The sequence below is a fragment of the Bubalus bubalis genome, chromosome 3, assembly GCF_019923935.1.
Source record: "Bubalus bubalis isolate 160015118507 breed Murrah chromosome 3, NDDB_SH_1, whole genome shotgun sequence".
In the NCBI taxonomy this organism is placed as follows: domain Eukaryota; kingdom Metazoa; phylum Chordata; class Mammalia; order Artiodactyla; family Bovidae; genus Bubalus; species Bubalus bubalis.
This window is the reverse complement of record NC_059159.1, coordinates 16,816,236-16,843,489: the sequence shown is the minus strand read 5'-3', so window position 1 is coordinate 16,843,489 and position 27,254 is coordinate 16,816,236. Positions and strand designations below refer to the sequence as shown.

Below are 27,254 nucleotides of genomic sequence, written 5' to 3'. Positions count from 1 at the left end.
CGGGGTAGTGAAAAGTCAGACATGACTCAGTGACTAAACACACACACAAGTATTCTATTCAGATCCTCCCTCGATGATTCTAGACCTTAAATTCCTAATAATGCTACTCCCAATTATTTGTCCAAATGCATATATATTTTATACTATGATTAAAGTATGCATAGTTCATGGTCTGCTTACCCTCTCCCCACTCACTGTATCAAAAATATGCTCCTATAGCTTTCAAAACTTATAGACTTCAAAATTATAATTTTTAAAGGCTTCACATAGACATAAAAATTACACATTTTAAAGACTATGCAACAGTATATCAAGTTGATATACAGGAATGTTTCCTGAATTTTCAAAACATCAAATACATTGTGACTGATTTAGATTAAGGATCCCTCTTGGTGAAACTAGATAATAATGAAGGGGAATAATCAACAAATGATTAAGAAAAAAGCACAACAGTATACTGTTTATTATTATAATTATGTTAGAGATCAAGAAAAGGTATGAAAAGTTCTGTGCTAATAATGGTGAAAATGGAGATAACTAAAGAAAGACTACTCACCTTGGAGTTGGAAAAATAAATTTGCTTAGTTTAGTTAAATACTTAGTTACCTGAATAACTCAATATTGAAAGTCTTCCCAGTAAAAGCTTGCTAGTCTGAATATACCTCCTTTTCTCTAATTGCAACAATTATTTTTATAACAATTTTGATACAGTAAATTTTGTTAAGAATGCAACTACTGAAATATGGCAGAACAGATAACTACACATTTAAGAAACAACTCAAGTCTTATTAAGAACTGAGCTCTGAAAATATCACAGAGAATTTTATGTGAATGTCGGCAAGCCTGACTGTTCAACTGGTCAGCAGAAGCTAGTACTCATCAGGCCATCTTTCAGGCAATGTAACTACTTAGAAATGAGATAAAATTCATTAAAAAACACATATACAAATCAAAAAATATATTGCAGTAATCTAGTGCTTCATATTTAGAAACTGCTATGATTAACCCAATCATTAATAGATTAACCTTCCTCTTCATCTACTTACGCACAAGTATAAAAAAGTAAAACAGATATTACTTAAACTGGACCATTCTTGATAAACTTAATAAACTAGAACTAATACTTGATAAATCTGCCAAAGAGCAACAACTATGGATAGTTTTCTATGTTTATTTTCTATTATCCAAAAGGTAGCAGAAATTACCTACTGGATAATAGAAAAGAAGAATTATACTGTTATTATAATTAGGATAGAGAACCATTCTCTCTTTTCATCACCATTTTAGTGCTCTAACAAAAAATAACAAATCAAAGTAACAATACCAGATATTAATACTTGCAAAAGTTTAGTAGGAGAAAAAGTAGAAAGTGTTCAATATAAGCATCTGGAATTCTATTGGCATTAGTTAAGAGTTTGTTAAAGGTATAAATTTCACATAAAAAACCACTTAGGTTAGAAGCTACCAACCAGTATGTACCATTCTTCAAATTTATGACAACAAAGAAATAATCTCACAAGAAAAATTACTGGGTATCAGCCCCATTAATAAGACACTGTCTTTGCACTTTGTTAGCACTTACCATGCATTATAATGTCTAGGATTGACTCTGATAGCATTTCGAAAACAAGCTAATGCTTTGTCTAATTCTTCAGTTAACACAAACTCGTGCCCTAATAGAGTATAGGCATAAGCATAATTTGGATCAACCTGGATAGCTCTCTGGAAGAATTTAATTGCAATATCATGTTCCCGCTGCAAACTGAAACAGTTCCCTGCAGCACACCAGGCCTTAAAAAAAAAAAGGAAACAAAAACCAAATGCGTGATTAAAATTCTGATTTATTTTTTTCTAACAAAAGCAATCTATGACTAAAATCAAGACTCAGATCTTACGTAGAACAGAAAGACAACAACTGAAGAACTTTAATTATAGTCAATCCTCATTATTCACGGATTCCATATTTGCAAATCTGTCTATTTTCTAAAATTAACTTGTAAAACCCAAATCAATACTTGCAGTGCTTTAGTGATCATTGGTGGACCCACGTGTGATATGTGTGTGTATATTTCTCCTAGGAGTAATGGCTCAGTATTTGTCAATTTAGTGTTCATGGAAACTATAGACCTAACTACCAGGAATAATGAGAACCGACTCTTAAATTCTAAGTTTAAATATGTTACAAAAGGACCACTAAATATTCTTGGGATGCAAGGAAATAAAACCCTTATAGGATTGAAACATGTAAATAAACTGCTTATGCCTTAAAATGACAGTTAAAATTATTATTTTAATTTAAAACGAGCACTTTAAAATCTCTATTTCTGTTTAATGAACTCTACTCTTGGTGACAACAGCAAGTATAACCAAATCTTGATTAATTCTGAATGAAATATCTGCTTTAAGATTTTTCTATTTATGAATCTGTACCATATATTCTAGGATTTCTCCTTCTCTTGGCCTATAGAGAAGAATGCAAAAATAAGCATGGATGAAACTAAATTAATGATTTGAGTCATTCCCATTTGGTAAAGACAATCGAAAAACAGTTGCAGGGAATTCCCTGGTGATCCAGTGGTTAGGACTCCTCACTGTTACTGTTGACGGCCTGGGTTCAATCCCTGGTTGGGGAACTAAAATCCCGCAAGTCACGCCGATGCAGCAAAAAAAAAAAAAAAAAGGAGAAAGAAAAGAAAAACAAACATGAACGAAGTGCTTCAGTTAATTTACCTCTGGTGAATTTTTATCCATATCTGTTAAGTCTTTTGAAAGAACTGAAAGAGCAACATCCTTTTGAAGATGCCAAAGTGTTGTAGAGTAGATCTCCATGCCTTCGACTCTGTAATTCTCAATTCTCCTAACCTCTGAGAATATTCTTTCAGCCTGAAATACAAAAATTAGTAAGAGGAAAACAAGTTGATACAATCTACATATATACTGGGAGAGTGCTGGGCACTATTCTCATAGGACCTAAATGCTGCCTTATTTTACACGTGAATTTTATGTGAATTAGCACCAACACACAGCCAAACTGAGTAAGCTTCTATGGTAGGTCAAATATTGATGCAATCATAGTTATACTTAACCTAGTTTTTATACACAAGTCATGGTAGGAACATAAATTCTGGGGGAAAAAAATTGTTTCCACCAAAAAGAAAGAAGAAAGATCTAGACAAATTTAAAAAGAAGTCAATTATTTTATTCTCAAAAAACATTATTCCAAGTTTTTATAGCAGCTTTATAGAATAACTCTCTGGAAAGGTGAGAGACGAGTGACCTCTGCAATAGAAAACCTATTTTTGTACATTTACAAAACGTAAAGGTACAAAAGGTTAAGTTGAACCCTTTAGGGGAAAAATAGGCTTGGGTGGCTGTCAACCCTATGGCATGCTGAGCACTGAATATTTCCATCCGTGTCGTACCTGCTAGGAACTACAGTCTCTGCCTAATATAAATTCCTTTTTCTTCTGCAGCACTCTCTTGACTTTAGGGTCCCTTCTCAGCTACCATGTCAAAGTTTTTTCCTTGCCACACTCACAGCTTCCAGAACTGTGCTTCTCTCCCCTGAAGTTTGAGACTTTGGGCTATATGAAACCAGTTAGCTCCCCAGTTTATCAATTCGTTAAAAATTCTGAAAGTCAAACTTAGTTTAGAATAAGGAATATCAAGTCTATTTTTAATGAAATGAAGATAACAAGATAAGGAAATAGCATTCATACAACTAGAAAAATAGGAATGCTTAGATATGGCCATAAGAATAGGAATTCTTATGATATGGCCATACATCATCTAGAATTAGCTTAAATTTGTGACTCCCCTGAAATTCCTTAGAAGTTATACAGATAAGTTTTTCAAAACACACACTGGTTACAAGAAAACAGACCTAACCAACTGTCAAGTACAGGTTTTAGTAACCTGGTTTAAAATTTTTCAGAATCTATTGTTTCCTCTGAAAAATGATTATGCCACAGACAGAAAGGAAAATTGGAACAAAACAAAAAATTAAGTTGAAACAAAGATTTCCTTTAAATATCTGGGTCTACATCTGCTCTATGATTAGGAGTAACAAAAAAATTCATGTTAAGAACCCATGAAACAAATAATTTTGAAAAGGCTTGCCAAACCGCACTTCTACCTACGTACCAATTAAAAAAATCACAATCCAGCAATGAAAAAGGCTGTCTACAACTCTTTTTTCTTTATTACTCAAAATTACAAGAATAGGTATCTTCTGGATTTATTCTCCACCTGGAAGAATACTACACCCCTAGAGCTCTGCATGGCTCCTTAAAGGAGCAATAATTATCTTCTTTCTCTGAACATGTTTTTTAAAAAAATAGCACCATACTTCACTGTTCCCCAGTCTCCTTACCATGCTTCACTTTTCCTTCATATGACTTATTGCTATGTGTCCTTATACATTTATTGGCTTACAATTTCTCTTACTAGAAAGGGGGCTTTCCAGGTTGCACTAGTGGTAAAGAACCTGCTTGCCAACGCAGCAGATATAAGAGACATGGGTTCAATCCCTGGATCAGAAAGATCCCCTAGAGGAGGGCACAGCAACCCACTCCAGTATTCTTGTCTGGAGAATTCCATGGACAGAGGAGTCTGGCAGGCTACAGTCCATAGGGTTGCAAAGAGTCAGACACGACTGAAGCAACTTAGCACATGCACACTTGCTAGAAAGTAAACTCTATAAAGGCAAGCAATTATCTGTCTAGCTATATTACAGTATAGAAGAAAGTCTGGGATATAACATGCACTCAAATACATGCTGAATGTAAAAAGGGCAAACAAGTGATCTTATTATCAACTTTAAATAATTTCTATTAGGTTTCTTAAAGCTTTATTTAAAGGTTTTTCTAATTTAAGTTTAGAGGTGGGGGAGGAAGTGCTTTGAAAGTAGAACTGGGGAATAAATTAGAATTTTCTTTGGCTTTAGGTTAATCATCCTCTCCTTTCCTGATTTAAACAGATAAGCAACAAATATAATTAAAATTAAAATGATAAAATCTTACAATAAGAACATTATATCCTCAATTACTTACAACTTTCTTCATTGTATTAAGTTTATAAAACATACTAAGTACCAAAAATTCATCCCAGTAAGCTCTCTATATAGTAGAAAGAATTTTGATTATAAAGGTCTACTACTACTACTACTAAGTCGCTTAGTCGTGTCCGACTCTTCGTGACCCCATGGATTGCAGCCTACCAGGCTCCTCTGTCCATGGGATTTTCCAGGCAAGAGTACTGTAGTGGGTTGCCATTGCCTTCTCTGTTATAAAGGTCTGCTGCTGCTGCTGCTAAGTCGCTTCAGTCGTGTCTGACTCTGTGCGACCCCACAGACAGTAGCCCACCAGGCTCCCCTGTCCCTGGGATGCTCCAGGCAAGAACACTGGAGTGGGTTGCCATTTCTTTCTCCAATGCATGAAAGTGAAAAGTGAAAGTGAAGTCGCTCAGTCATGTCCGACTCTTCGCGACCCCATGGACTGCAGCCTACCAGGCTCCTCCAACCATGGGACTTTCCAGGCAAGAGTACTGGAGTGGGTTGCCATTGCCTTCTCCATTATAAAGGTCTATTACATGGTAAATACATATTTTCAGATCCAAGTAAGTAGAGTACAAATGTTCCATGTAAGAATTACTTTGGTTCTCTACAAATCTATCTCAAGTAATCCCAAAGAATTCAAATTACCCTTAACACAAGAAAGAACTGAACTGATAAGTTATTAATATTGACAAAATAAAGACATTACATAATATTGACCCTTTAGATCTAGCCTTCTTAAACATAATTTTAATTAAATTTAAATTATCTCTAGAAAGGCATATGTAACTTTTTAAATACTTACTTGCATGTACTCTGAAAGTTCGAAATAGGCCCTTCCAATTTGGCACAGCACCCAACCAGTATTGTAGTGGTGAGAAGGTAGGTGGCTCAAGATATTAATAGCTTCTTTGCAGTTGTATGAACACAAAGCTAAATAACCTTTTCCCATTTCACGAAGAAGGCTCATCAAACCTTCTGGGAGAAAATAATGTAGTAAACAAAGGGGAAAAAAAAACACAATAAAGCTGCCTGGTTTTCTAGGAAGGCTAATTAAAAAATATTTCATTAAACTTTCCAACACTGGGCTTCCCTGGTGGCCCAGTGGAAAAGAATCTGCCTGCCAATGCAGGAGACACAGGTTCAATAAATATCTGGTCCAGGAAGATCCCACATGCCGCAGAGCGACTAAGCCCGTGCACCACAACTATTGAACCAGAGCTCTGGAGCCTGGGAGCTGCAACAAATAAGCCCACGTGCCCCAACTACTGAAGCCCATGGACCTAAAGCCTGTGCTCCATAACAGGAAATGCCACTGCATTGAGATGAGAAGCCCACGCACCACAACTAGAGAGCAGCCCCTGAGAAAAAGCCCACAGCAGCAATGAAGACCCAGCACAGCCAAAACTAAAAATGAATAAATAATAAAATGAATAAAAAAGAAAAAGAAAAAAAAAATGCCAACATCTATCCAGAAAAAAAATGTTTCTTTAATGAACATAAATAAACTTACTTAAAACCAGTGAATAAAATAAAATATAAAGAAGATTTTAAGCTTTTAAAACAGACCTGCTGCTGCTTTCTGTAGATTAAATGCCTGGATCTGAGGTGTAATTGTGGAGATTTTTCCTTCTGAAATGATTGAAGAATCTAATTTTGTGATTTCCAGGCTATCATTTATGTTAGGTTGAGTTATTCCTCCTTTATTAGTTTTACTTTTTGTTTTTCTGTTTGGGATTTTAGGTGGAAACTTCATTTTTAATTTTTTGCTATTCTCCTGTAACAAGAAGGAAAATTTCATACTTGTTATACTCATGTATTTTAAACATCTATCTAACCCTTTAAGTATTAGATATAAATAAACATATGGTTTTGACTGATCTATATTTTTCTCAGAAAAAATTTTATAAAAACAAAAGTCTTCAAAGTTACTTAATTTGAAATGCAACAATTCTGAAAATAAATCATATTGACTAACTAGTATTTAAGGTACATTAGCTTTAAGCGTTTCTCTTTATTCAAAGTATATCACTTTCATTTATTAACTAAAAATAAGAAAGTAAGGAGATACAGCAACTACCTAATTGTCTCAGAGCACTGAAATCTGTAAGGTATAAAACTGCTGATCTATATGTCACAATTAAAGACTGTCCATAATATTTGTCAATGGATGAAGAAAATTTACCAAAGGTATAAAACTTTCCAGCTGTCCAAAGAAATGTGCAAAGAAAACAAAAAATTTTCGTTCACTCTTTCCACAATCTTTCCCAATGGACACATGTGACATAACCACAGTATACCATCAAATCCAGGAAACTGGAATTGCTGCAATACTAGCAATTAAAACTATAGATCTTACTTGGATTTCATCAGTTTTCACATGGACCTTTTAAAAAATTTCGGTGTGTACAGTTCTGTGAAATTGTGTTACATGTATGGATTTATTTAATCAACTACCACAATAAAGATTCAGGACTATTCTACCACTACAAAAAGAAATTCCTTTGTTCTACGCTATAAAAGACATATCGTCCCCTCAGTCCTAACTCCTAGTAACCATTGATCTCCTCTCCATCTCTGTAATTTTGTAATTTTAACATTAAAAAAATGTTAAATAGTCTCCTAATGTATTCATTAGAGAATGAGTCATCAATGAACAGAAGTTTCAGAGGAGGAAGTATTAAATAAATGTGACATACAGAAGTTTTTAAATTACCTTGGTTGTAGAGCTGTCACTAGTAAAAAGTCGCGAACTTCTTCGAGGCAGTGCATTTGGGGGAGATGTGATAGTGGGGCTCAATACCTGAGGTGTTGTACTAAAAAAGTTATAAAAGTAGATATTTAAAAAACCTGTTTATGACCATTAACTATTATTTCAAGTTTATTAAAAATATGCATTCAACATGTTTGTATTCTAAAATTGATGAGATCAATCCTTTCCTCACCCTCCTATGAAAACTCATTTAAAGAACTATTCTTGTTACCATAAAATGATATAAATTAAAGCACAGACTTCACTCTATTTAAACTGCTCATTCAAACATAAAACAATCCACATAAAAGTTCTGGGTCAATAAATAGTAAACCTCTATAAACCAATTATCTTTAGTCCTTATTTGGAACTATAGCAAGTTAAGAAAAAAGAAAGCTAGACATAGTCTAAATGTGGGATATTTGCTAAATAAATATTACTAGAACAATTGAGACCTGAGAAGTTATTACCCTGTAAGTTCAAACAGCCACATCAAGGGATTATTCTGCAGAATGAGAGAGGGGAACATGGACAGTAAAAGTATTTGTATTTGAAGAAATAATGGCCAAAAATTAGCTAAATTTGATGAAACCTTTCAACTAACAGATCCAAGGAGCTCAATGAATTTGAAGCCCAAGAAAGGAGAAAACACACTAGAGCATAATCAAATGGATTAATATCAGTGATAATGAAAAAATCTTAAGAGTCAGAGAAAAGAGACAGATTACATACACAGAAACAAAAATAAGGATGGCAAGAGGTTTCTTATCAGAAACAATGCAGACAAGGAGACAGTAGAGCAATGTAAAGGAAAAAACCTGTCAATTAGAATTCCATACCATGAAAATACCAATCAAAAATAAAAACAAAGGTGAAATTAAAACTTTCTTTTGAACATACAAAGGCTGAAAAAATTCATGGTAATTTTCCTGTAGACCTAGACTACAGGAAATGTTAATCACTCTGTAGAAGTAAAATATATGACAACAGCATAGAGACTGAGAAGACGAGTATGAAAATATACATTACAAGGTTTATCCTCTAAGTGACATGGTACAGTATTACTTGAAGGTAGACTTTGATAAGTTAAAATATATAAACCCTATATATATTCCTGTATAATTTAAGGATTCCTGTATAATTTAAGAATTTATATAATTCCTGTATAATTACGCTTAAAGCTAATGTACCTTAAATACTAGTTAGTCAATATGATTTATTTTCAGAATTGTTGCATTTCAAATTAAGTAACTTTGAAGACTTTTGTTTTTATAAAATTTTTTCTGAGAAAAATATAGATCAGTCAAAACCATATGTTTATTTATATCTAATACTTAAATTATACAGGAATTAAAATATATAAACCCTAAAACAACCTCTAAAATGACAAGATAAAGAGTAATTGTTAATAAGGCAATGCTATGCTAGTAGAGGTGATGGAATTCCAGTGGAGCTCTTTCAAATCCTGAAAGATGATGCTGTGAAACTGCTGCACTCAATATGCCAGCAAATTTGGAAAACTCAGCAGTGGCCACAGGACAGGAAAAGGTCAGTTTTCATTCCAATCCTAAAGAACGGCAATGCCGAAGAATGCTCAAACTACCGCACAATTGCACTCATCTCACACGCTAGTAAAGTAATGCTCAAAATTCTCCAAGCCAGGCTTCAGCAATATGTGAACCGTGAACTTCCTGATGTTCAAGCTGGTTTTAGAAAAGGCAGAGGAACCAGAGATCAAATTGCCAACATCTGCTGGATCATGGAAAAAGCAAGAGAGTTCCAGAAAAACATCTATTTCTGCTTTATTGACTATGTCAAAGCCTTTGACTGTGTGGACCACAATCAACTGTGGAAAATTCTGAAAGAGATGGGAATACCAGACCACCTGACCTGCCTCTTGAGAAATTTGTATGCAGGTCAGGAAGCAACAGTTAGAACTGGACATGGGACAACAGACTGGTTCCAAATAGGAAAAGGAGTACGTCAAGGCTGTATATTGTCTCCCTGTTTATTTAATTTATATGCAGAGTACATCATGAGAAACGCTGGACTGGAAGAAACACAAGCTGGCATCAAGATGGCCGGGAGAAATATCAATAACCTCAGATATGCAGATGACACTACCCTTATGGCAGAAAGTGAAGAGGAACTCAAAAGCCTCTTGATGAAAGTGAAAGTGGAGAGTGAAAAAGTGGGCTTAAAGCTCAACATTCAGCAAACGAAGATCATGGCATCTGGTCCCATCACTTCATGGCAAGTAGATGGGGAAACAGTGGAAACAGTGTCAGACTTTATTTTTCTGGGCTCCAAAATCACTGCAGATGGTGACTGCAGCCATGAAATTAAAAGACGCTTACTCCTTGGAAGGAAAGTTATGACCAATCTAGATAGCATATTCAAAAGCAGAGACATTACTTTGCCAATAAAGGTCCGTCTAGTCAAGGCTATGGTTTTTCCTGTGGTCATGTATGGATGTGAGAGTTGGACTGTGAAGAAGGCTGAGTGCTGAAGAATTGATGCTTTTGAACTGTGGTGTTGGAGAAGACTCTTGAGAGTCCCTTGGACTGCAAGGAGATCCAACCAGTCCATTCTGAAGGAGATCAGCCCTGGGATTTCTTTGGAAGGAATGAGGCTAAAGCTGAAACTCCAGTACTTTGGCCACCTCATGCGAACAGTTGACTCACAGGAAAAGACTCTGATGCTGGGAAGGATTGGGGGCAAGAGGAGAAGGGGACGACAGAGGATGAGATGGCTGGATGGCATCACTGACTCGATGGACGTGAGTCTGAGTGAACTCCAGGTGTTGGTGATGGACAGGGAGGCCTGGTGTGCTGCAATTCATGGGGTCGTGAAGAGTCGGACACGACTGAGCGACTGATCTGATGGGTTGAACTGTGTCTCCCAAAGGGATATGATGAAGTCCTAACCTCCAGTACTGTTAATGTGAACTTTTTGGGAAATATGGTCTTTTGTGGATGTAATTAACTTAAGATGAGGTCATCACGGTGGGCGCTAATTCAATATGACAGATGTCCTAATAAGAAAAAGGAAATTTGAATACAGAGGCACACAGGGAAGATGGCTACGTGGAGACAGGGAAATACTGAGTTGCCTACCACAAAATAAGGAATGCCTGGGGCAACCAGAAGCTGGAAGAGATAAGGATCCTCCCCTAGTGACGGCCCTAGCCAATACCTTGATTTCAGATACAACTGTGAGTGAATACATTTCTGTTGTTTTAAGCCACCCAGCTTGCGGTACTTTGCTAGGGCAGCTGTTGGAAACTAAAACAGGCAATAAAGAAGGTACAGTGGTACACATCAACTATACATCAACTAAGAAAAGAAGATAAAAAGGAATTAGTAATACAAAGAAGGCAAAATTAATGTAATTCATGTGTATTACAGTTAGTACATTTGTTTAAATGAAATGCATAATTCAGTAAATTATGTTTATATATTCTTGAAGACTAACATATATTTGGCCTATTAATGTGCTCTGCAGGAGGCTCAGGCTCCTTCTTATCACTGAGCCCTAGGCAATCATTGCCACCTACCTGAGAGTTGGCATTCATGAGACTTACCAGCCAGGCATTTTAGAAATACTGAGGCCTTTTATATAGTCAAGGTATATGCACATGTGTACCTGTTTTAAGACTTATGGTACATGTTCACTATTTTAGGAGGTAAAGTTGTAGCTTTCTCTTAATATATTAGCTATAATTTACTTTTGAGGCCTTGAATAGGAAAAGAAATCCTATTTAACACCATTTCTGTGTGGAAGTGGATTCATCATTTGAAGATTTATCGGCAGATTCATACTATGAGCTACTTATAGAAATGCATAATAGGGGAAGGGGAAAATAATCTATCTGTACTTGATCACTGGAGAAGGTTACATAAAAAAAAAAAATTATTTTGGAGGAGTGCTAAGAATATCTAGTTTAAACAACCTCACGAGGCAATTAGAATAAAAAGGTATTTTAGCTAACTCTTGTCTTGATTTGCATTGTAATACTCAAAAATTAAATTTCCTTTTTCAGTAAGTTGGAAATTACAAATTTAACATATTCAAAATTTACAACAGTCATTCTAGAATTCTTGGAACAGTCAAAACAACCTGCCTAAACTGAAGAACTGTTTCACAACAAGAAAAGCTAAACAATATCAAATAATGAGACCAAATAAATACCTTGTTTGTGGGCCAGAACTTTGTGTCTGTGCAACAAGAACTGGAGTTACCTCTCGACTGTTTCCACTCTGTGAGAAGACAGACTTTGTTCCAGTTTGGCCGATTCTGGCAACAGACTGTAAAACACAAAAAGTCTAAAGTTTGTGAATTATAAATTGCATTGTGAGTGGTAAAAGACATCATGATGTACCCATCTACATTTCCCCAATACAAGACTTCATATTCTATATTGTCTGTCATCTGAAAACACAAACTATTAATGTCATTATTGATGTCATTTTAGGTTAATTAATTATTGATATATTAGAATGAACATCATCCTATTTCCTCATATTAAGCTCAATATTTTTACCCTTGTACTATCTTTTCATCTTTCGACTTTAGTTATCAAGGAAAGGTTTAAGATTCCTACAAGCCATTTATTATGTAATTTTCCCAGTTGGGGCTAAGTGCTAAAAAATTTTAAGACAGCTACTATTCTCAAGAGTTATGATCTAATTTAGTATACATAAAAAATAATACAGTAAGATTTTATATCCCTTCTTTGGCACTTAATAAAGACAGTCTTAGAGTAATTCAGATTAGTAGATTAAAAAAAAAATCACTGGGTTATTTTCCAAATTCTAAGAATATTGCATGGAATTAGTATGTCTTTTTGATGTATTCAATCTTGTGGACTGTGCTTGCCCCTTCTCTCTTCTCTAATTTATCACCTTATTTCTATTTATTTTCATCACTTAACTTTTTTATAAAGTGGTCTCTGTGTCAGTAGATATTGAAAAAAAAATTTTACTACCAAATAAATTTCTCCAAAAATTAGTTACTGTGATAGTCACTGTATATAATTCTGAAATTGCACATTATAAATAATCACTAATAATTACATTCTCACCATATATGAAAGCCTTATTTTGGCCTTCTCAACATTTAACATCATGCCCACCTGCCTCCCCCTTCTGAAACTTTGTGTAATTTCTAAAATATTTAGTATAGTATCTTGATTATTTGTTCTACCACTTCATTTTCTGGCCCCTCTTTCTTCCACTGTTTTAAATTAAGTTCCTTAGCAACTCTCTCTTTCTCTAGGAGAGCATGGTCATTTTAACCCTTTAATAATTGTATCTATCACTTGGTCATATTCTTTCCTCTATAACTATCCACTGAATAGTTTCACCTATTTTCTGGCCCTTCCTTATTTAACAAAGAACTATCTGCTGAACTCACTACTTGGTTTGATATTTTTAGTTGATACTGCAGGCAGATCTGGAAGTATAGCTTTTCCAGGAATGTCTTGTAATAGAGTAAAAGAATAGAGGCAGAAGAGGCTTAGACTGGGCAATGAAATCATATACGCGTTCACTACCTAACTTGTCCTTAATTACTCTGACTCATGGTTTTGGCCTACTTCCCCTGGCATGCTAACCACTGTCCTGTTATGTCTTCTTATAACTGTAATAAACTAATTTCCACATATATGTCACTCTCATAATAATACAATAGCAGGTAGTTGCCAACTTAAAAAAAATCCAGTTTAAAACACAATCTCCATATTAAATACTTTTAGTCCACGTTTACCACTCTTGGAGTTCCTATTATCACTCATTAAGAAGCTATCATATAAAAAAACTTTGCTAAAGTTCAGGAGTAAAACAGTTAAAACAAAACAAGAAGAAACATGTTTCTGTGAGGGTAAAAGGGCTATCTCAGTCATTCGCATACCAGTATGAGTCATTTAGCTTTCATTTCTTAAATATCCATTATGCACAGCAACAGGCATTTACATATATAACCTAATTTAATTCTCACATAAGATACCCTGCACCACAGATGTATTTTAAATAAACCTCATTTTGGCCTCTACTGCCACAGACAGTAAAAGAACATTATAAAGAGTCACAGTTGCAATGCAGTCTTATTGCAGTATTTACTATAAAGATACTATGAAATATTTTTCATTTTACTACACTTTAACTCCACACCTGAGATCCACCATAAAAATTTTATTATCATAAAGAGCTAGCTTTATGTGAGTCATCTTTTTTCATGTTAATATTAGTACAACTAAAAAACAAATATACTGGTGGGGACAAGCAAAAACCATGGCAGGTATAATTTCCTTTATTTACATTCAAAGTGGTCATCTTAATTTTGTTTTTTAAAAAAAGGAACTTAAAAGTAAAAATCTGAATATGCTTAATTAGCTATATGCCAAAATAAACTACACTTGTGAGTTACAAACTTACGTGGTCAAAAGAGCAACCAGCTTTGTGTCTCCTACTATAACCAGGAGGCTACGATAATGATGACCTTCTTTCACATTTAGATAACTTCTCTAAGGCAACAGTAATTCACTGTATTTTACACGGAAAATACCTTTTTTGAAGGGGCTCCGGTGGGTGGCACGTCAATTACAGAAGATGTATTAGTGTAGTTTTGTAAATAGGATCCATCTCCAGGACTTGGGGTTTCTAATGGCAAAATCCCAAAACTGAGAAGAGGTTGAAATCAAGGTGTCAAAAAGTCATCAAGGCATATATAAAGCAGCAGTATACTTAAATTAGAAGGTCTAAAAGGAAGAGAATGGCAAATCAGTCTTGGGGGCATTGAGGATCTAAGGGGCAGATTAAAAATAAGCTGTGAATATAGACTATTCCACCCACCAAAACTAAAATTAAAAAAAAAAAAATCAAATAAGGAACTAAACTGAGCAGTAACTACAGATCTCAGGAGATTTATTAGAAATAAAAAAGAGTAGCTGTGTAAAAGCTTAGATCCAAATGATCAAATTAGTTCAAATTCTTGGAATTTATGTGATTTAGACACTATTACAGAGAAAATATCCTTAGAGACCAATGAACGCATCTGTGGAATCAATGAGTTTTGTAATCTCATGGTCATACTATTTAAGTAATTTCCTGGCCCTGGGACCCAATTCACAGTCTGTCCTAGCATATCATTTTTTATTTTGATTCTTTGAGAAATGCATCCTCTGGCCTGGGTTCCTGTATTTATACATATATATATATTTCTAAAAAACTTCACAAAACACTTCATATATTGATAGGTGTCAATCCTTTTCCATTTTGGAATATAGCACTTTAACCATTTATCACTGATTATAAGCATCCCAACATTTTAAAAGGTTCACTGCTATTCACTGACGCATAGTCATAAACAGAGTATCTTTTAATGCATACAACAGCTGAATAAGGAATGCTTAAGTTTAAAAATTTTCTCCAACACTTAATATGAAATTCTTGTCACAGATACTCTATTTCTATTACTTCATTTTTTGAAAATGGAACAGACTCATTATTGACTTATTAAATATCTCTATTTCCATAATGATTTAGAAGTTGCTGTTCATATTAATTTATATTACTAATATAGGAATTACTCTAAGATCATTTAATATTACAGCACATTTTAAAGTATCTTTTATTTGTCTTACCTTGGGGTTAATGGGCTAAGAGCAGCTGGTCCTCCTAATAAACTTCGACCAGTTTTTGGTTTATTTTGAACCTGTTTAGATAATATGGAAGTTCCTGTCCCAAGAGGGACAGTATCTGGTGAAATTACAGCCGAATCAATATAAGACACTGAAGAATCTGTATTCAACGAGTACTTTGAATTGGAAGATTCTAAATTCAGTCTGTTTAATTCCTGAAACAGAAAATTTCTACCATGTCATTTACAATACATTATTTAGCTCAGATCACTATTTTTCATTTTCACAATATTTTTAACACTAGTGTATAATACACTTACAATTGTGTCCTGGGGTGTTTCTGTAAGAACTGTCTCAGGCTGTCTGTGAGATAAACTATGATTAGATACTAGTGTTGTGCAAGAGTTCGGCAGACAGCTGCTAAAGTTCTGTAAAGATGTTAATTTAAATGTTTGGTCAGGATCTGGCTTTTCACCTGTGAAGGGGGGAAAAAAAAAGTTTGCTTCTGAGGAAATGAAGGTTAAATTAAAAAAAAAAAAAAAAAAAGCATAAGCCAGCAAAAATAAAGCCTTATGCAGAGTTTTAAAGTTCTATCTATTTCAGTGAATCAGATTTATCTCCCAAAAGCTCATCCATCAGTGTACTGTAAAAGTGTACACCAAAGATAGAGCTGTACATTTAGGAAATAAGTTAAACCACAATGAAACTGACTTTAAATATAATAAATCACAAGAAAGTACAGATTTCTGTGTTTAAAAGCAGAAAGCAACTAGACCTCATTTTGCTCAGGGTAAGAAATGAGGGTGGAGAGGTGAAACCTTCTAAAAATCAAAATAAAATTTTAAGCACTTAAATGTATATCGACACAACATTTTAAAATGATCCTTCATGCCTCCTAGAGCATATATACTATGACAACTCCCCACCCCATATTATCCATGTCTCTGGGTATTTTACTTATTTCTTTTCTTATCCAGAATGCTATTTTGGCTAACTTTATACTCACAACACAATTCATTCCTTGAGGACACAAGAAAGGCCACGTTATTCCTGAAACATGATTCTACCTTACTTCTTGTTCTCAACTTTAAAAGCCTTTAGCTTTGAAAAATATTTGTCTTGTGGATATATAATTTGTATCATTTTCCAAAAATTAAGCAGGGGGAAAAAAAGGGAAGAAGAAATGGGAGAACCCTCCCCTAACCACCTCTACAAACTTACCTATTTCACATAATGATTCAAAGGGGGACCAGAGGAAAGGATTTAAACTAAGGCTCTTTTGGTAACATTCTGATCCTTTGGCAAGCCGATCTGTCTTGCTGTAAAGACAAACAAATAGATCAGACAAGCTATAAAACCTAAAACATCTATTACAAAGAAAATTTGTTACAGAAAATTAGGTAAATCTTATGTAAGTTCTGTGCCTTCTCTTCTAAATTCTTCCTTAAATGATCAATTTCTCCTTCTTACTATCCTCCAATCTCTATTATTTAGGGTATTTCAAGTCAAAAGTCAGGTGAAAGCAAATAGAACATGAATTGAAAGGCATGTTAACAAAACAAACAAACAATCATTGCTTTCTTAGATACTATAATTGCTTTTCATTTCCTTTTGGACATTACAGTTAATGAGGCGATATGGAGAAGGCGATGGCACCCCACTCCAGTACTCTTGCCTGGAAAATCCCATGGATGGAGGAGCCTGGTGGGCTGCGGTCCATGGGGTCGCGAAGAGTTGGACACGACTGAGCGACTTCCCTTTCACTTTTCACTTTCATGCATTGGAGAAGGAAATGGCAACCTATTCCAGTGTTCTTGCCTGGAGAATCCCAGGGATGGCGGAGCCTGGTGGGCTGCCGTCTCTGGGGTCGCACAGAGTCGGACACGACTGAAGCGACTTAGCAGCAGCAGCAGCAGCATGGGAAACACGCAAATATTTCAGTCTTATTCTTGATTTTAAATATAAATCCCAGTGGTAATTTTGAAAGTGACTTAAATGCTTTAAATATAGCATATTTAAATGAGAAGATATTTTAACAAAGTAAAGGTGGCAGCTCTTAACAAAAAGGAAAATTCATGTTTCTAAATTGTGTGTATAAAGGCTTACATTCAAAACATGGACAACATTCTTAGGACCCTATATACTTGAAACAATCTGGAAATTATGAGAACAGCATTGTGGCCTCCCTAGCTTTTAAATGGGAGAGAAGACGAGATTGAGGGTTAGTAAGACTTGTAGAGCTTTCAGGTTAAAAAATACTACTGACCTGGTTTAAGACTGAAATTCTTCATTATCTAAAGGAAAAAAATTAAGATACAGCAATTTTCCCAAAACCCCGAGGTTTTATAAAGGACCAGATGGCATTGAACTAAACAACCCTCAAATGAAACTATCAGTTAAAACACATAATCTGTTTACGTGCTGTCAGTATACATCAGAGAAATGAAAAAAAGATCCCCTTGGGGAACTATATATTAATGTGCCTTATTTTCAAATTTTGCAAGTGAGTAGAAACTAGAATAAATGATGTAATAAAGACAAGAAAGTACCACTAGTTGAAGCTTATTTAGCTTCCCAGATTTGTCTAATCTGACTCAATAAACACATGGACACAGAAAGAAAGAGGGGAAGGAGACAAACTTTCAGAAAATATAAGTTTTATCAAAGTCTGTATCTAAGGATTGCTTAGATGAAATTTCTTAAAGGGAAAATAACTGTAACAAGAATGATATATTCATTTACCATGTATAGCAGGGTAAAAACAGGAAACAGAGATATAAGAGTATTTTTGGAAAGTAAAAATTAGGAGTGGAAAGCGGACAATGAATGCTTGGGAACTTTTAATATAAGGCCAGAAAAAGAAAAATACAGTGAAAACTCAATGTTTGAAGATTATACCAAAACTAACTTATGTTATACAGCCCCTCACCATGTCTATAACTAAGTATGGTTTGTCTATTTATTTATCTTCCATGTGCTCTCTTACAATTGATTATAAGCTTTCTGAGAATAGCAAACTAGATTTCTCATGATCTGATTAATAGACCATAAAATAAATGTAGAACAAAATGTCTACCAAGAAGAGATTAGATACACACACACATACACACACAAAGATAGATACTGGTATGTACAAATAATATAAAAGTTAATTGGGACAACTCAACACCAGAAAAAAACAACCCAATCAAAAAGTGGGGAAAAGAGCTAAACAGACATTTCTTCAAAGAAGACATACAGATGGCTAACAAACACATGAAAGATGCTCAACATCGCTCATTATTAGAGAAATGCAAATCAAAACTACAGTGAGATATCACCTCACACTGGTCAGAAAGGAGGCCATCATCAAAAAGTCTACAAACAATAAATGCTGGAGAGGGTGTGGAGAAAAGGGACCTCTCTTGCACTGTTGGTGGGAATGTAAATTGATACATTAAATATAATTTAAATTACATTCAATGTAAATTGATACAGCCACTATGGAAGATGGTATGGAGATTCCTTAAAAAACTAGGAATAAAACCACCATGAAGTGAAGTGAAGTGAAGTCGCTCAGTTGTGTCTGACTCTTTGTGACCCTATGGACTGTAGCCTACCAGGCTCCTTGGTCCATGGAATTTTCCAGGCAAGAGTACTGGAGTGGGTTGCCATTTCCTTCTCCAAAACCACCATATGACCCAGCAGTCCCACTCCTAGGCATATACCCTGAGAAAACCAAAATTGAAAAAGACACATTTATCCTATTGTTCACTGCAGCACTATTTACAATAGTTAGAACATGGAGGCAACCTAGATGTCCATTGACAGATAAATGGATAAAGAAGTTGTGGTGTACATACACACAATGGAGTATTACTCAGCCATAAAAAGGAACACTCTTGAGTCAGTTCTCATGAGGTGGATGAACCTAAAGCCTATTATACAGAGTAAATAAGTCAGAAAGATAAATATCGTATACTAATGCATATATACAGAATCTATAAAAATGGTACTGAAGAGTTTATTTGCAGGGCAGCAATGGAGAAAAAGACACAGAGAACAGACTTACGGATATGGGGAGAGGGGAGGAGCAGGTGAGATGTATGGAAAGAGTAACATGGAAACGTAGATTACCATATGTAAAATGGACAGCCAACGGGAATTTGCTGTATGGCTCAGGAAACTCAAACAGGGACTCTGTATCAAGCTAGAGGGATGGGATGGGGAGGGAGATTAAAAAGAGAGGAGATATATGTATACCTATGGCTGATTCATGTTCAGGTTTGACAGAAAACAAGAAAATTCTGTGAAGCAATTATCCTTCAATTAAAAAAAAATTGGGGAAGGAGCCAGATGTGGAGTTATAGTAGTCACATCTGGGAGACAGACCTATAATTACTCAATAGAGAGATAAAAGGAGGGAAAGATTTAATAAAATTAAGCTGCCTGGAGTGTCCCAATTTTAGGTCAATTTTTTTAAAAACTAAAACTCAGAAAGGAGTTTTCCAAAGGATTGGGGTTGAAAATAGCTATTTAAATGGTACTGGAAGAAACAGGTTAATCTAAGAACTAGACTTAGAATCAGTCATGCCTTAAAGATGCAAGTCTCATGTGCTACTGTAGACAAAGAGACTAATGAAATGTCTATATCAAAGTACTGGAGATAAAAGATAACAAGCTGTAGCTTCAAAACTATAACAAGGAGGTTTCTAAATTACTGAGTGCAACTTTGGTCACAACAGGCATATGATGGTTGAAATGAAAAGCCAGTTTTGGGAGCAGGGTTGTGCCCTATTGGATACCTGACCTTTTAATCTTTATGATAAATAAAAATTATTGTTTCTCTGAAAAAGAGGAAAAACCTTCCTTCATGGTTAGGACTTGATACAAAAGTACCTTCAAAAACTTTTAAACAAATGATCTTGTTTTAAAATAACTAGTAAAAACACCAATACAGTACACTAACACATATACAGAATTTAGAAAGATGGTAACGACAACCCTGTATGCGAGATAGCAAAAGAGACACAGATGTATAGAACAGTCTTTTGGACTCTGTGGGAGAGGGAGGCGGGGATGATTTGGGAGAATGGCATTGAAACATGTATAATAACATATAAGAAGTGAATCACCAGTCCAGGTTTGATGCAGGATACAGGAAGCTTGGGGCTGGTGCACTGGGATGACCCAGAGGGATGGTATAGGGAGGGAGGTGGGAGGGGGGTTCAGGATTGGCAACACATGTACACCCGTGGCAGATTCATGCTGATGTATGGCAAAACCAAATCAATATTGTAAAGTAAAAAAAAAGAAAAAAGAAAACTAAAAAAATAAAAATAAAACAACTAGTAATATATACAGCATTTCTGTGATTTAATACCTTCCCTTTATTTTATTAAACTTTATTTTGATATAATTTTAGACTCACATAGAAGTTGAAAAAATAGTATAGAATTCCCTACACCCAGCTTCCCTTAATAATAGCTTTCAACGTAACCATAGTACAATTATCAAATCTGGGAAATTGATAGTAGTATAATACAGTAAGGGCTTCCGTGGTAGCTCAGCTGGCACAGAATCCATCTGCAATGCAGGAGACTCCAGTTCCATTCCTGGGGTCGGGAAGATCCCCTGGAAAAGGGATAGGCAAACCACTCCATATCATGCCTGTAGAATCCCCATGGACAGAGGAGCCTGGCTGGCTGCAGTCCATGTGGTTGCAAAGAGTCGGACAAGACTGAGTGACTAAGCACAATAATATGGTAAACTAAACCACAGATTTAATTTGGATTTCAGCAGTTTTTGCGTGCACTTATTTGTTTGTGTATAGTTTTTATGAAGTTTTATCACATGTATATATTTGGGTAAGTACCACTACAATCAGGATATAGAACTGTTCCAAAGTCCCAAACAAATTCCTTTAGCTACCTCTCTACAGCCCCAGTACTCTTGCCCCAACTCTCATGTCTGAGAACCACTGATCTGTCTCTCTCACTGTAACTGTGTCATAACAATAATGTTCTATTAATCCTATCACAGAATATGCAAATTTTTGAAATTGGCCTTTTTTCACTTGCCATAATGCTCTTGAAATCCACCCAAATTATCATGTTTATCAATAGTTTGTTCCTCTTTATCGTTGAGTAGTAGTTCATTCTAGTGCTAGAAACAATTTTCTGATAATTTCAGTCATTCTTACTTACCAATATACATGTCCCAACAATGAAAGAGTAAAGCAAGCTGAATCACCAAACTCAGTAACAATATCATCATGGCTTTTCTGCTTATTAAACACTCCACCAGATAAGATCTGTTCCCCTTCTGCAAGCCTTTAAAACACACATTCAGATTTTTTAAAAAGTCAATATAAAAAGCACAGTGTGTTAAGACATTCTTCATTACCAATGTACCTCTTACTATGGAGATAAAGTAAAAAGTTCATGGTACCTTTAGAATAGCAATAAACATTTATTAAGAATCATTTGGGAGATTGGGAATTTACCATCTTAAAATTTCAGTCTTACCCTTTAAAAACAGAAATAGTTACCTTTAGTCTGTATGTACACATCTAGTCTGAGCAACATACACATTACTCACATCAAAAGAAATGGAAGACTGTTACGCTGGGGGAAAAATATGAACAGCACTTCATTAACAGATTTGGTGGTCCTTCTTAGTTCTATTATTCCTTGAAGTAGGGATTTGCAAGCAGGTTAAATAAGACTAACATTTTAATTAAAAATTGCATACTTAATGGCCTCAGTTATTTTTAGGTTTACAATTGAAATGTGAATAGCACTTCACCTCTTTTTATCAATTATGTTTTCTTGATATAAAAATTACAAATATTCCCCAAAGGGAAAAAATTTGCCTGATTTCACTATATATTTTTTAGCAGATCAGAGTTTGTAATGGTTCATGTTTTAAAGTTTTTTCTAAATCATGTGGAAAACTCTCAAGTAAGCTTATATATCCTAAACGTAAAATGTGATATCTAAAGTTTTTTTTTACTATCAGTGGGATTTTTTTTTAAACTATAAATATTTATAAATGGGATAAGAAAGTCTAAGGTAAGAACTGGCTTAAGAAACTGGCAAATTAAATAAATATATTTTAAAGAATTCAACATTAGAATCTTTGGAGTAGAAGTAATTCAATAGCAAATGTCTCAGAAATTTTATATATATATTTTAGCTGTAATTTAAAAGTTTTCAATTAGACAATGGACAAATAAATACTTACCAGACTATGGAGACTTTATGGGGTTTATTTATATCCTTTCAATGTATACCTATCAAGTAAATGGGGTTTGTATCCTATGACTGTATACCTATAAACTAAATATACAGGCTTTACAGTTATCTGTTTAGTCACCTTTACCACTATTCCATTTTTCACAGCACAGAAAAAAGTGTGACTGAACATAACTACCTAAATCTCTAGCTGCCTCCAGATTCAGAATATGGACAGCTGACTTGGTTGAGCTGTCATATGCCAAAGAAGTGTTCTCCTAAATCTGTCCCCTTGCTTAAAAGGAGTAATGGTTCCCCAAAAGAATGATTTTGAAAGGCAAATAACTAATTACACAACTGTCTAGACACAAGGCAGCATTAATCTCAGGTGAACTGGGAAGTTAGGTTTTCAGGCTTATTACAATCATTTTACAAAATCATAGGAATTAGTTACAACTTAGGTTTCTCCAGATTTAAATTCTATTTATACCATACCAATAAAATCTCTCCATAACAAAATACTAGGCAGCAGCATTTCAAAAGTTACTGAAATAGACAAAACTCTACTACCAAGAGGGGAGAAAGGGAGTCAGAGTCTAATCCATCAAAAGAATTTTATCCAGAATTCTACAGTTAAGTAGAACAAAATTAGGTAGAAAAGATTTAGAAACTTACTTGCTGAGATCAACACAACATTTTGCAAGCAGGTATTTACATTGCGGTGTAGTACAACTGTGTCCTTTCAAAAGTCTATATGCTTTATATGCTTTTCCTGAGCGGTAATAACAGGTTGCCAGTAAAAACAAGGCTTCTTCTGAGTGTACTAAGAACAAACATGAAAAAAAAAGGGCCGTTATTCAGTATGTTGAATAGTAATTATTGTTTATCTAGCGATACGTAAACAAGTTTAGCAATAACGAAAAAAATTAGGCATGTTATTCAATACAAAAAACAATTTATTAATTCAAATTTCAATTAAGGAGAAATACTTTCCTGATACAAAAGTTAGTTCCCCAAGTCCTGACTACCTTCTTTCCAGAAGAAAAAAAGGAAATAATACAATGAAGACAACTGTAGTATTCTCTATAAATCCTTAAGAAAATCAAACACAGGCATACAACTGCCCTTAAACAGACTATTAGAAAAGCATCATTTTTATGTAGTATTTTTCTGAGAGATCCTTTGAGAGGACAGAAGTCAAATTTCATGAGAGGGAAACTCAGCATTATAAACCTAATTATCAATCTGAAAATTTCTACATTAAACAAAGACCAAACTGGAAAACAAACAAAACTCACTTATTTCTAATACCAAATACATAGTAGATTATATTCAAGATAATTTAAGATAAAGGAAAAAAAATTCTAAATTGTGAATACCCACACTATATAAACATTGAATTGACTGACTTGACACTTGTCCAGTAACAATAATTAAACTGCTCTTTAATGGCAAGAGCTGAATTATTTATCAACCTCTTTCCTTTTAACATTAGGAAATGCCTGGTTAATGAAATGTAGCATTCTTCTTTATTTACTCTCTCCCAAACTGACCATCACCCCACTTCTATCCTCACAACCTCCCAACCAATTCAGATGACAGTCTATTTTTTTTTTTTTCCCTTTTTGGCCACTATGCACAACACGTGGGATCTTAGTTCCCCTACCAGGATCAAACCCTCACCAACTGTAGTAGAAGCACAGAGTCTTAACCACCAGAGAAGTCCCCAGATGCGAGTCTATAGAGGTAAGGATAGAAAGAGGGAAACTCTTAAGTTCTGTACTTCTAAAAATGGGTTATGTAATAATATCAGGAGACTGAGGGACCATTTAAGCCTGTGATTCCCCAAGTGTGGCCCCCTATACCAGGATCAACATGGAGCTTGTGAGAAATGAAGTTCTTGGGCCCCATCTCAGCTCAGACCCACTAAAATCAGTACTTCTGGGAGTGGGGACCAGCAACCTGTGTGGTAATAGACCCTTCAAGTAATTCTGATGCATGCTAAACTTTGTGAATCACTAAATTTAAAGTACAGATAAACTTGCCACATCTTTCTGGAAAGCTAACTCAAAGATGTGGGATAAAAAAGTAGCTTGAAATTTTCCTTTTATAAAGGTTATTTTTTTTTTTTTCCTTCCTGTTGTTGTATGCCATATATGCACAAGCAAAAACCAACAGAACTCTACTTCTCTGGTCCATCTTATGATTTTTCACAAAACCCTAGTATAAAAAACAATGTACAGTAAGATGTCATGCAGTAAATGCTAAGAATTTTAGTGTACAGGTGTTAATAGGATCTACAGTGGTATCATTCAGAAGTAAAAAAATGAATGGGGACCTCTATTGCAATGGGAACAAACTGTTAATTTCATTGAACTACAAGTGCTAATTCACATAAGTTAGAAAGTGTGATTTCGTCTAGATTTTGCAAGGGCCTGATTTCTTGTCATCTAATAAATTAAGCATTTAAAAACTAATTATTATACCAAAAAACAATGGCTCTCCAAAGCTAGTTCAACTTTGAGCCATAAAAATGCTTCATCAAATGTTTGTTTTCAAACACTGAGTATATCTAGGTTAATTTTTCACTGGTAAAATTCCATAATAACATAAAGATACCAAATACTGTGTGTATGATTTTAGTGTCATAGTGCAATTACTTTTTGAAGTATGATGACTTAACAACTATGTTTAAGTGAGATTATAGATTGGAGGTTTAATCAAACCTTAAGCTTAATGAAACTATAAGATAGTGAAGTAAACTGAGAATTGGAAGGATCGTGAAATAAATGGACTGAAAGGGGTGGGTTTTTGAAGATTCCCAGAAATAAACTGACAGTCCAAACATAGCTAGTGAACCAGTAGTGAGTGGCTATAATAAATCTAAAAAGGAAAGAGTATTGACAAATAGATTTCATCTGGAACAGTAACTTCAAATGACTGACAGTGGCTGCCTCAAGTGCAAAACTCAGAAAAACTAAGGCTGATCATGGCTTTGCTAGTATAAGTGTGCAAAGATCAAAATAACAGGATCTGGAAATAGCTATAAATGTCTGCATGACATTTATTTGCCATCTTTTATTAAGAGCCTTAATCAAAATATATGATTGGGAATTATATGGTCCATAATACACAGTCGACCCTCTGGAGCTGAGCTCTCCATCTGCAGTTGGTTGCACCTCCAGATGCAGAACCCATGGTTGGCCCTGAGATGACTGTATTCTATAATCAGGAATAAAGTAAACACTGATTCCACAAAGTCACTCTTAATACTGATAAATCAATCATGTATGAGTTAAATCAAGGCACATCCATATGACTAAACACATTTGTCCAAAAAAAACCCTGCATTTTTTCAGAATGCATTGTTAGGTGAAAAAGATGAGTTACAGAACAATACTGAAACTCCTCTTCTTACAAACAGGTTGGGCTTCAAATATAGGGTAGGTCATTTAATATAAGCTCAAAATAATTAAGAGGAGCTTAAGCTTGCATCCTTCAGACACACTGCCATCAAATGGGAAGATGAATTAGCTTCTCAGTGCTTTTAAACCAGGTAGACACCTCTTCTTCATGTTGATTTGTATGTAGCCTTTTCCAAAATGGACCGGTGGTGGTAAGACTTAAATGTTTGTTGAGGTGAGTGCTCTTTATCTAGCCTTGATAAACTCTAAATACCACAGAGAACTCCTTAGAAGTTAGAGTACTGTGCTTGCTGCCCTGTCACAAACACTTAAGTTTTAAGTATTCAAAGAGCATAACACCTATGGAATCATTTATGATTTGTGATACACATTTCATCTTGATTATCTTTCAAGTTCTCACATCACCTACAGACAGTACAGCACATGGATTAGAATAATGACACTAGAGCCAAACTGCTTCTTTAGTTTGGATTTCCATACTATCACTTATTAGCTATGTGACTCAGGGCAAGTTAACTTCTCCCATCCTCAGTTTTTTCATCTGTAAAATAAGGACACAGTGATACCTACCTCTAAGTACTTAGTGCTGTTAGAATTAAATGAGTTAATATGTAAGAACTTTGGATAGTGCCTGATATATAGTAAGAGTTGTATGTGCTATTATTAAATTATTATTATTGACCTTCAAAATTTACAATACCTGACTAGTCATCTGATATTTACATGGGGTAAATTACATACGTAATGTTCAGCCACAAACTCAAGTGATTCTATCTTACCACTTTTTTGCTGACTGATTTCAAATGCCTGGGTGCTATACTTTACATATGATGCAAGATTCATTCTACCCTTTTCAAAGTCATTTCTGTTGTTGAACACTTCATCTATATACACAACTTCAGTATTTTAATACTATTCTGAATTTTTATTTTCCTCATGTGTGTTCACATCCTAAATTTCAGTACTAACTGGTTTTACACTTAAAGATAATGGGGGTTGATATTTTTAAATACTTTGAAAACATGATTGTTGTAAATACACCACAGATAAGAAGGTTGGTGGAAATTTTAAAAGGAAATGGCAATACATAAGGAGAAAGCAGATGGCCAGATCATATAGGACTTTGCAAGCTGTGTAAAGATTTAGGGATAAATTTTTATAGCTATTATAC

At 34.7% G+C, this 27,254-nt stretch overlaps 1 protein-coding gene across 11 annotated transcripts in view; it reads right to left on the bottom strand.

Annotated features, from left to right (window-relative positions):
• The window catches only part of CDC27 (cell division cycle 27), a 57,327-nt gene that overhangs the window by 12,549 nt on the left and 17,524 nt on the right, over positions 1 to 27,254 (bottom strand). For 5 of the 11 annotated variants that reach the window (XM_025279903.2, XM_006060693.3, XM_025279909.2 and 2 more), the window contains exons 3-14: positions 23,334 to 23,481; positions 21,630 to 21,755; positions 16,666 to 16,763; positions 15,765 to 15,919; positions 15,448 to 15,659; positions 14,370 to 14,484; positions 11,997 to 12,130; positions 7,770 to 7,869; positions 6,623 to 6,830; positions 5,859 to 6,031; positions 2,731 to 2,883; positions 1,583 to 1,791 (exon numbers count right to left, since the gene is read on the bottom strand). In XM_025279903.2, coding sequence (XP_025135688.1) covers positions 1,583 to 1,791; positions 2,731 to 2,883; positions 5,859 to 6,031; positions 6,623 to 6,830; positions 7,770 to 7,869; positions 11,997 to 12,130; positions 14,370 to 14,484; positions 15,448 to 15,659; positions 15,765 to 15,919; positions 16,666 to 16,763; positions 21,630 to 21,755; positions 23,334 to 23,481 — 1,831 coding nt within the window. The remainder of the gene's footprint in view (positions 1 to 1,582; positions 1,792 to 2,730; positions 2,884 to 5,858; positions 6,032 to 6,622; positions 6,831 to 7,769; positions 7,870 to 11,996; positions 12,131 to 14,369; positions 14,485 to 15,447; positions 15,660 to 15,764; positions 15,920 to 16,665; positions 16,764 to 21,629; positions 21,756 to 23,333; positions 23,482 to 27,254) is intronic. The other 6 variants (XM_025279904.2, XM_006060694.3, XM_025279905.2 and 3 more) reach the window with 3 other exon arrangements.